Here is an 11,166-nt window from a genome sequence, read left to right as displayed (position 1 = left end):
TTTTATTAGGTATGCAGATGATTGTTTTTATTCTAAAGTGGATGTTTATTTAATTTGGATTGGATTTAAGTAGAATTACAATAAAATTTGATAGATGTTCATTTTATAGGGACGGATCCAGAAATATTACTCTGAAGGGGCCAATAACATATATAATATTAAAAAATTATACAAAAAATTATAGAATGTAAAATATTTTATAAAAATATATTGATAGAGAATATATTTTAAAGTACAAAAAATATGTATGTACTTTTTATTAACGAAGTTGTCAGTTTTTTGTATCATAAAATTTATTGATAATAGAATCTGTGTCAAATTTTTCAGTAATTTTCTTTTTAATATAATTAAAAGACAATTAGCAAGAAATTAACCTTTCATTTTGTTTATGAGTTATTTTTGACAATATTCATCACTAAAAAAGATCTCTCACTTGTAATAGTTAAAACAGAGAGAATTAATACCAAATAAATCAAGAAGGATGTTCACAAGAAAAAAAAAATCTACTTTATGAAATTTGAAAAAATTTATTTAATTAAAAAATATTAGTAATAATATCTTTTCAGATTTTTTTTATATTGTTACTTACTTTTTTAGATATTAAAAATCATTAATATTTTGGTTAAGCTAGACTTTTATTTATATTAGACTAAATACTAAACAAATTTTTAAAAAATTAAATCATACTTAGTAACTTATTACTATTAATTTTTTTTTTTAAAAGTTGGGGTGGGCCGAGGCCTCTACTCGCCTCCAATAGATCCGTCCCTCTATATATATATATATATATAGCCAAACAATAGACACTACTCGCCTCCAATAGATCCGTCCCTCTATATATATATATATATATATATATATATATATATATATAGCCAAACAATAGACATTTAATTATCGGGACTTTCCAAATTAACCTAACAAGTAATAAGCAAGAAACTAAACATTAAATGAAAATATATATAAAAAAAAATAACACACAAACATCCCTAAGCCACAAGTATAAATCCTATAGCTAGAAGGCCAAAAAAGAAGAGAGAATCCCAGTTTTATTAATTTATTACCAAGTAAAAAGAGATGGGTTTGGTAGATATTGTTTATTTAAATTAAGGGTACTGTTAAGGAGTCAATGACCTAAGTGTACAATGTGTATAATGGGCTAAATCTTTAGTTTATGAATAAAATAAACATTATACGCTTAGGCCATTGGCTCCCTATACTTCCTCTTAAATTAAACGTTGGAATATATCTTTTAACAATGGGTAATGATAGGGAGACAAAAATACAGCAAGAACTTGCCTTATTTAGCATTCATTAATTGTCGCAACAATTAATAAATGATAAATAAGACAAATTATGATTATTTTTGCCTAATTTTCTTTGGTTACCAAACATTTCGGTTAACAATAATGTCCTTTATTAATTTGTAAGATAACATCATCCGGTGACGTCAACATAATAAGATCAGGCTAACCGCGGTTCAAATATAAAGGTGTTGTCTCCATTTGCACTCATGAACCCTAATGTGCAACAACAGGATCGGAGAATAATTCTGAATTGATTATTATTGACCAATATTGGGACCTGTAGAAAATTAGCAAACATGTAAATTAAACCTCTAATTTGATAATGGTTTCTCACTAAAAGCTTTAATTTCGAAAATAAGTGAATCAATTCAAAATTTAGTTAATAAAATAAGTTCTATAAAATATTACACATAAATAATATAATGCTCCACTTCATTGATTCCCACGGAGAACAGGTTCTTTTTCTTTTATATATATATATATATATATATATATATGAACCAGGATCAAAACATATATACAAACTATAACAAGCAAGAAACTAAACAAACCTAAAATCGAGCAAAATAGACGACTTTGAGAGAAACCTAACTTTAATTTACCAATAACAAACTAAAGATGGTTTTTGTGGATCCTTATTATTCATCCCCGTCTCTAATTTCTGATGATCTCAAGAAATACGATGTGTTCATCAGTTTTAGAGGCGAGGACACCCGCGAAAACTTCACAAGCCATCTCCATGCAGCTTTGCGCCGAAACCAAATCGAAACTTACATAGACAACAGGCTTGAGAAAGGAGAAGAGGTTTGGACATCACTTGTCCAGGCCATCAAAGACTCCATTGTTCTCCTTGTTATCTTCTCAGAAAACTATGCTTCTTCCACGTGGTGCTTGAATGAGATCGTTGAGATCATGGAGTGCCACAACAAAAATGGAGGACAACATGTTATTCCTGTGTTCTATAGAGTGGATCCTTCGCATGTTCGGAGGCAGAAGGGAAGCTATCATGCAGCGTTTGCCATGCACGAGAAGAGTTCTAAGCACTCTCATGAGATGTTGGAAAAGTGGAAGGATGCTCTCCTTCAAGCAGCAAATTTATCTGGCTTTGATTCAAGAACTTACAGGTACGTACTTAGTTTCTAATATCAAACTAACCTACTACTTAATAAGTTTTAAACCATAGTGATATTTTTCTTTGGTTTTTGCTAGGAAATTATTTTTTTTACTAATAATTAGTGAACAAAATAATGAACAAAGATTAGGTTTTTGTTATGAGAAAAAAGAAAATTAAAATAAAAAGAAAAATATTCACAAATTATTAGCTGAAAAAAAAAAGTTAGTTTCTAACTAGCTAACATTTTCTTGAGGACAGATACTGAGAGGAGTTTGATCTATAAATTTTAGGAAAAGTATGAGTCAATGGAATATTTGTATAATGTGAATAATAGAGGTTTATGGAGTATTAGAGATATAATCATTAGTCTTACCTTTTTTCATCAGCGTAAGTTTTTGGGATGAGTGGTATCATGACATAGTATCAAAGCTCTAGATCCAAAAGGTCGATCCTTGGTGAATCCCAAAATCAATAGATATTATGGAGAATATTCATTTTGTAACTCATATAACCCATTGTACATATTGTATAAATATTCTATTGTCTCACTAGCAGGATTCTAAATTTTATTTAAATATTTCTTATTTTGACTAACATCATATATTTATATTATTATTATTATTATTATTATTATTATTATTATTATTATTATTATATAGATAAATATGTACATTACTACTTATTAATCTACCATATAAAATATTTTTCCAAAGATAATAATTATTCCTTTAGAAAATTAAACCACAAAAAATTTATCCCAAAAAATTTAGCTACGATAAAATTACTGTTGAAAGATCAAAACAATAAAAAGAATCTTAAAATATTTTATAATATAATAAAAATAATTAAGTATTAAATATATATTCTTTGAAAGAATTTTAAAATTAAATTTTAATGTATTCTTTGCAAGCATAATTCAAAAATAATACATTTTATTCATTTTAAATTTGGTGATTTTACGATCTTATAATTATAAATGATTACAAATTTGAAAATATAAAAAATCTAAAAATCAAATTGTGTTCTAATTTTTTTTATGTATATTTTAAATAATTATTTAAATATTTTCATGAAAATTTCGATCAAATGCACAGTTATAACTGTGCTAAATATGAAATCTATTTGTCAATTATAAAGAAGTTTTTTTTAATCATGTTTTTAACCCTTTTTAATCTTTTTTTTTCTTTTCATAGTAAAAAGCATTTTTAATTATCAGCTTTATCTATGGTTATAACAAATAAACAAAATAAAAATGTATACGTTTTTTTATAGGAAAAAGTATTTTTAATTGGGAGTCGTTCAGATAAAAATACTTAAAACGTCTTTTTCTAAAGATATTTTTTAATAACTAAAATTTAATATATATAATTCATTAAATTATATTATTTTTATCAAAATTAAAAAGAAGAGAAGGGTTAGGATTTAGAGTTCTTAAAAAAAAAAAATATATATATATATATATAAGGAATATTGTAGTCATTTTTTATAAAAAATATTAATTTAGACTAGTTCAAAATTTGGTTTATTAATTTTTTTAGTTAAATCGATTTGTCCGGCCTGATTTTAACAAAAATACTATGGTTTAATTGATTATATGTGTTAAATTTTAATGATTAAAAAATATCTTTAAAAAAAGATGTTTTAAGTATTTTTAGGTAAATGACTTCTTTTTTTTATTGTCTCCCTGTCTTGGATTTGTATTTATTTAAGAGGAGTGCTAGAGGCCAACAAATTTTGTGATTTGTAGCCATCAATTAGTCATCACTAATATTTTTAATGGTGTGAGATTTCATCCCATAATGTAAAATTACTCGCTTTTCTTTTGATTATGACTAAATTTTCATAAAAGTTCTGTTCGTCTTCATTTAATAATTTTGGGTTACATTTACACATGTTAGGACTGAATCTGATCTTATTGAAGACATAATCCAAATGATTGTCCATAAATTGGACCACAAATATACAAGTGAATTCAGAAGCCCTTTCATATATGATCAAAACTATGCATGCATTGAATCTGTACTGACTCACTCAAGGGGTATTAAAACCATTGGAATCTGGGGCATGGGCGGCATAGGAAAAACAACTATTGCGGCTGCCATTTTTCAAGAGTTCTCTCCCAAGTACCAAGGTAGTTGTTTCTTGGCCAATGTAAGAGAAGAATCTTCAAGGCATGGCCTCAGCTACATATTCAATAGACTTCTTTCTGAGTTGCTGCAGGAACATGTTCATATTACCACTCCAAAGATTGTGTCTTCTGCTATACTCCGCAGATTGAGGCGTAAGAAAGTTTTCATAGTGCTAGATGATGTGAATACTTCTGAGCTTTTAGAAAATTTGCTTGGAGTGGGACAAGATTATCTTGGAGTTGGTAGCAAAGTTATTGTTACCACCAGAGATAAGCATGTTCTTCTGAGTAGATCGGTTGATCATATCCATGAAGTCACAGAAATGAATGAGGAGAACTCTCTCAAACTCTTTAGCTTGAATGCCTTCAACAGAACCCATCCTCCTGAAAATGAATACTGGGAGCTATCAAAAAGGGCACTTGCTTATGCCAGAGGAAATCCTTTAGCTTTGAAAGTTTTGGGATCTTTTCTTCATTCCAGAACTGAAAAGGAATGGGACAATGCATTGACAAAACTAAAAAGGATTCCTAATGCAGATATTCAAAAGGTGTTGAGGTTGAGTTTCAATGAACTAGATGATACAGAAAAGGATATATTTCTGGATATTGCATGCTTCTTTAAAGGAGAAGAGAAAGAAAAAGTAATAAGAATATTAAATGAGTGTGGCTTCTTCGCAGATATTGGAATAAGAAACCTCTTAGACAAGGCTCTTATATCAATAGCTACGAATCAAAGCATACAAATGCACGACCTGATACAGGAAATGGGTCACAAAATTGTATGTGAAGAATCTCTCAAGAACCCTGGAAAGCGGAGTAGAGTGTGGCACCCGGACGAAGTTTGCGATATATTAGAGAATGATAAAGTAAGAGAATGAAACTCCAACGTTTTCTAAGTTAAAACAGTACATGTTTTCGTATAGAAAATTTAGCATGCTTACATTATTGTGTATATTTTTCAGGGATCCGCTACGATTGAAACCATATACTTGGATATGACTCAGCATACAGAAATTTGTATAAGCTCCAACGCATTTAGAAAGATGCCAAAGCTAAGGTTACTTGCTTTTGCTAGCAGCAGCATTGATTATGGGAGAAAGAGAGTTGATTATACATTGAGTCTTCCAACAGCTCTGGAGTTGCCTAATAACTTGAGATACATTCAATGGGATGGATGTCCATTAAAATCTCTATCGACTACTTCTTGGCCTAGCAAGCTTGTTGAACTCTCCATGCCATACAGTAATGTTGAAAAGCTTTGGGATGGGCCACAGGTTAGTCATATTCTTCATATAAATGGTTTCTTTTTTTTGGTAAATTCTAAGGGCCTAGGTGCTTAAAGACTGAAGAGGATAGCGTGTGTTTGTTTTGGTTTTATTTGGTAGAATTTTTTTTTTCAAAAAACAATCTTTTTGTTAAATAGATATCATAGTTGTTAAAATTAAACTGATGATTAAATCAATCAAATTATTAGTTTACTAATTTATTGGTTCAATTAGTGGATTACTGATTGAACCAGTTAATTTGGTCTCATGTAAATAGAAATTATAAAATAGTTAAAAATTTAAAATTAAAATTTAAAATATATATTTTTACTAATATTTTAAAAAGTCTCAATAAGTTATAATTCATTTATTATTAAATAATTATATAAAATTCTAATATTTTAAATAATAATTTTGTAATTTTACTTTTATATTAAAGTAATTTTTTTTATTTTAATAACTAACTAATTAATTTATATTTATTATATTATATACTATATATTATTAAAAAATAATATTAATAAATATTATATAAACATAAAAAAATAATTATATTGTAATTAATAAAAATATATAATATTTTTATTTATACATGTTTACTAACATTTATATTCATATTAATAATTATATATAACAAAAATATAATTAATTTAAATATAAAATTAAAATAATTTCTAATAAAATTATTGTATGTTATTATTATATAATTAATAATCATTTAAAATGATAAAGAACAGCATAATCTAATAGCAAAGAGAGTTTGAGTTCAAATCTCATCTTTATCAATTTTAAAGTTTTCACTTGTGCATTCTATGTGATTGCAGAGTTTACCGAGCTTGGAGGAAGTTTATCTCAGTGGTTCGAAGCGAATGATAGAGTGTCCAGATTTTTCAGGTTCTCCAAATCTCAAAGCAATATGGCTAAATCATTGTGAAAGCTTGCCTCATGTTCATCCTTCTATTTTCTCCCTTCCAAAACTTGGATTTTTAGCTGTGTATGGATGCAAAGAACTTAAGAGCCTAAGCAGCAACAACTGTTCAACTTCCCTTGAAAAAGTTGTTGCCTATGGCTGCCCAAATCTGCAAGAATTCTCAATCCCAATTTCAAAAGATCATTCTGATATTCATGTGCATTTGAGGTCAACTGCCTTGAAACAACTACCATCATCAATTGTGCATCTTCAACATCTTGTGAACTTCTCCTTTCCAATCAGCGATCTCCTCATGGATCTTCCTGAAAAGTACACCAATCAAATCATGCTTTCAGACCCTAATAACCAAGAATCTGACTCAGTGGCCACCTTACGTACAATCCTACCTAGCCCTATCTTCCATTATCTAAAACAACTGAAATTTGATGGATGTCAAAGCTTATCTGAACTCCCAGACAATATTTCTTCATTATCATCATTGTTGTACCTAAGCTTTCATAACACTAATATCTCAGGCTTTCCAGAAAGCATTAAGAATCTTCCGCGGCTCAAAGTTCTTTTTATTTGTCATTGTGAAATGCTACAACTTATTCCGGAGCTTCCACCTTCCGTTCATTGCTTTAGGGCTTGGGATTGCAAATCTTTGAGGACGGTGTTAAGTTCAAGTGAACCACCAAAAACACGGCAAGGTATTTTCATATAGAAAATTGCATAAATATATAGAAAAGTTACACGTCTATTCAATAATACTAAATTATCATAAATATATTGTTGTACATGTTCAATGATTTTTTTTTCTTCCGTTCAAAACTCAAGCGAAAATAAACACGGAACATCTTCTCGTGTTCTGTGTACTTTTCTATGAATAATTAATTTTGTTACTTTAAATAATAGTCACTTATTCTTGTAGTAGAATGAATACTGTAGAAAAAATTGATACAATATATTTTAGAACTTTATGTAAAGTTAATAGTTAAGACCTGAGAACCATTAAATAAAAATTTAGTCAAATCAATTAAATTATTTAAGCAGTTTTCAAAACCTAAATTTTTACTTATATTTTAATTTGTTTATTTTATTATTACTATAAAAAATTGGCATTATATGCTTCTGTAATATATTTAAAAGGTTGGTAAAGTGATTTTTTATTTTGTTTTTCTTTTCTTTTTTTCATATATTCATTTCAGCCACTTTTATATTCCTAAATTCCTAAATTACTATACCATTCTGAAAGATGCCATTGCTAGGATGGAAATCAGGGCAAAATCACTATCAGCAACAAGAACAGAAAACAGAAATGAAGAATTCACTGTTGTTGATAATGATAGTGATGATTATATTTATGAGGATAATATCAATGTTGGCAAGATTTGTTATTTCTTGCCAATTAGAGGCAATAAACTTGATGACTTGTTCCATGCTTCTTCTGCACAAAATGCAATCACTATTCAACTGCCCCAAGGTTCCAATTTCTTTGGTTTCATATTCTACTTGGTGGTTCCTCCAATACAACCATGTAACATGGTTGAAGAACTTGAAATTAGGTTTGGATTTGAATGTTACTTGGAAACAAGTTGGGGCCAAAGGACCCATATAGCAAGTTCGTCCTCAATAGAATGGCACTGCGACTTCGGGTCTGGATTTCAGATGGATGTTATGATGGATCATGTGTTGTTATGGCATGATTTGCAATGTTGTAAGCAGATAATGGAAATAATTGGAGGAAGAAATGCCATTGATGATGACAAGAATGCAAATCTGGAAGTTAAGTTCTTTGCCCGGCTACCAAACAAGGAGGAAGTAGCGATAAAGGCGTGCGGCATCCGTTGGATATACCCATATATGGAGGAGGAATCAAGAGGGTGCAGATTCAAGAGAAGCAGGAATGTTTTTGAGTCAAAAGCCATTGCATCTCCAAATGAAGAAAAGGATTCGGGATCCGATAATGATAAAGGGGAAGAACTAGTTCCTCCAGCAAAGAAATTTAAGCATAGCTTAACGGAAGTTGAATCAGTAGAAAACTTGAGGTAATTTTTTTAATTAATTAATTAATTGGTTACTATAGCTGAGTGTTAAACAAATAAGTTTAATTTAATTTATGCATGCTTTAGCTAATATTTTCAATGAACAGGAAAAAACTTGAACAACTTTTGCACATTCAATTTGATGGAGGCTCTCCGCTCTCTTAGCGCGGAGATCAAATTGGGGTACAGTGTGTAGTCCATTTACAATCAATTCTTATGAGCAATTTCAGTTTAAAGGTACATATTTTGATTACGTTCCTTTTATTAATAACCTAGGACTGGATATTCTAGCTAATATTGTATTATGGTAGTATCTTCTTTTTTTCTTTATATATATATAAAGAAAGTGTGCTTCCCAGTTTTTTTTTTTTTTTTGGTGTCAGTGCTTCTCAGTTATATTTCTAAAGATACTATTCTCTCTTTCTATTTGTTATTTTCTATTTGTCTCCCAATTATATTTCTAAAGATAGTAGCTAGTTTGGATGGATCCTATTAGGGTTTAAATTGCAGCTGCAATTATAAATGTGATCATGGTTATGATGGTCGTAATTGCGGATATTTGAATTTTGTGATATTTATCACAGACTATTCCATACACGCTGCTGCAAAACCGAAAAAAAGAAAAAAACGCTGCCCTATCTATATGAATAACAATGAAAGAAACAAAAGCTTGGGCTTGCTGTTAATGGCCAGAGGTAGAAGACGCCATGCTGACTAGAGGAGATCGTGAATTGCTACACTTTCTGTTGGGCTTGGGGCCTCGGCCAATTTCCATAATCAAAACAGGCTAGTGCTATTAGTCCATTTCAATTTGATAGACTAGTGTAGACTCAAAAACAAATATTTCATAGATTAGTGTGCTCCATCTTGTTACTTTTGATTTTGACCCCTTTTTTTTCACTTTAACTTTTGGTTATAATTTTATAACCTCTCTATTTTAGAACCAAATATTAATTATTAAAAAAAAGAGAAATGAAAAAGAAAAAGGAGAGGAGCTATGCATGCATGTCAAATATTAATTATTAAACCCAATTAGGCTCGATTTATTTTGTTTATTAAATAAAATCGTGGATATTTATAAAGTCTATTTAATTATATAGGTCAAACTGTAGAATTTTAAAATCCAACAAACAGGCCAACTTTAATAAAACTGCTACTAATCCCCGCTTTCCTTGTAGCATGAGAAACTGGCATTTCAATAAGTTCTTGAATCAGAGTTGAACCTTCAAATTTTTTTATTTTTATTTTTAATTCAAAGGTTTTGGACCACAAATAGTATGTTACCACATATGAAACTTCGCCTTGTTCCTATTACCTTTGTTACCACATGTTCTCGTATTCCAAAGCAAAAAAAAAAAAAAAAGTCTATTTTATTGGATTCCTTCAAAATTGTGACAGAGACATTACAAGTATTAGGGGTGTTCGCGGTGCGGTTTGGTTCGGTTTTTAAGAGAAATGTCATCCGATCCGATCGTTTAATTAAACTGCGGTTCGGTTTGGTTCGGTTTTTTTGTCGAAGCCATCCGAACCAAACCAAACCAATTAAAATCGGTTTGGTTTGGTTCGGTTTGTTCGGTTTTTTCAATCAATTCAAAAAAAATACAATACTATTATAAATTACCAAAGTTGCAAGAACAAATTAGAAAGAACAGAACCAAACTAATTCATTGAATAGCATTACTGTAACAACACAAATACACAATCCACATCATTGACGAAACTTAACTCTCTTTTCAAGTTAATAATTCTCTAAGTACATAAATTCTTTTCTGGAGTCCTACTCTTTGTCTGCACAAAGATGTGGTACACAAGTATCCATATTTGCTCAACACACTTTCTATTTTTGAATTATTGCACATCACCACAAACAGTAAAATGTTTGCCATCGGGAACATTTATATCAACAAGAGAAGGCAAAGCTTTCAACATTTCTCTGGTTTGCAATACAATCTGGAATGCATAACTAATACAAGAACCAAGACAAAACAAGCAAAGTTAGTAAGTGATAACACTTAAAGAAATTCAAAGTTATTAATGAACTCCTATGCTTAAGTACCATTTGTGTAAGCACTTTTGATTCTTGAAATCATCCATCATTTTCTTCACAAAATCCAAAGTAACAACATCCCCCTCTATTCTTGCTCCTGAATATTGTGGCTCCACATCTAGCATCAAAACAAACTCCAAGTTCTCTTCTTATATCCTGCCAAAGACCAATACCAGATAATGAAACAACAAATACTAGGAATCAACAACAATGAACAAATAATTAAAAAAACAGAAGTAGAAACACAACAAAATAGGATTACCAGCATTCAGCAACAATGAACAAATAGATTGAGCAGAAATTGAATACAGATAAATCACAAAATCAACCCAAGACAAGCAAAAATAAAT

At 29.6% G+C, this 11,166-nt stretch overlaps 2 protein-coding genes and 1 pseudogene across 2 annotated transcripts; all 3 read left to right on the top strand.

Annotated features, from left to right (window-relative positions):
- The first annotated feature begins 1,925 nt into the window (after positions 1 to 1,925).
- Positions 1,926 to 2,450, top strand: LOC148543665 (disease resistance protein RLM3-like). Its single transcript, XM_088498625.1, has one exon. The coding sequence runs from the start codon at positions 1,926 to 1,928 to the stop codon at positions 2,448 to 2,450; it is 525 nt and encodes a 174-aa protein (XP_088354751.1).
- A 1,888-nt stretch (positions 2,451 to 4,338) lies between these two features.
- Positions 4,339 to 8,934, top strand: LOC107614895 (TMV resistance protein N-like). Its single transcript, XM_088498624.1, has 5 exons — positions 4,339 to 5,415; positions 5,512 to 5,823; positions 6,639 to 7,442; positions 7,937 to 8,772; positions 8,877 to 8,934. The coding sequence occupies exons 1-5, from the start codon at positions 4,354 to 4,356 to the stop codon at positions 8,932 to 8,934; spliced, it is 3,072 nt and encodes a 1,023-aa protein (XP_088354750.1). The 5' UTR covers positions 4,339 to 4,353.
- A 520-nt stretch (positions 8,935 to 9,454) lies between these two features.
- On the top strand, positions 9,455 to 10,938 carry LOC148543664 (uncharacterized; annotated as a pseudogene).
- Positions 10,939 to 11,166: the final 228 nt, after the last annotated feature.

This window comes from Arachis ipaensis, chromosome B9 (assembly GCF_059453495.1).
Source record: "Arachis ipaensis isolate K30076 ecotype BB chromosome B9, ASM5945349v1, whole genome shotgun sequence".
Classification (NCBI taxonomy): Eukaryota; Viridiplantae; Streptophyta; class Magnoliopsida; order Fabales; family Fabaceae; genus Arachis; species Arachis ipaensis.
Note: the sequence above shows the minus strand (reverse complement) of the source record. Positions and strands in the feature narration are given on the sequence as shown.

Bases quoted from the DNA above. Each gene is read 5' to 3' on its own strand.
- LOC148543665 (XM_088498625.1), top strand. From the start codon at position 1,926: ATGGTTTTTGTGGATCCTTATTATTCATCCCCGTCTCTAATTTCTGAT.
- LOC107614895 (XM_088498624.1), top strand. From the start codon at position 4,354: ATGATTGTCCATAAATTGGACCACAAATATACAAGTGAATTCAGAAGC. The intron at 5,416-5,511 runs GTAAGAGAATGA...TATATTTTTCAG, and splicing joins ATATATTAGAGAATGATAAA to GGATCCGCTACGATTGAAAC. The intron at 5,824-6,638 runs GTTAGTCATATT...ATGTGATTGCAG, and splicing joins AGCTTTGGGATGGGCCACAG to AGTTTACCGAGCTTGGAGGA.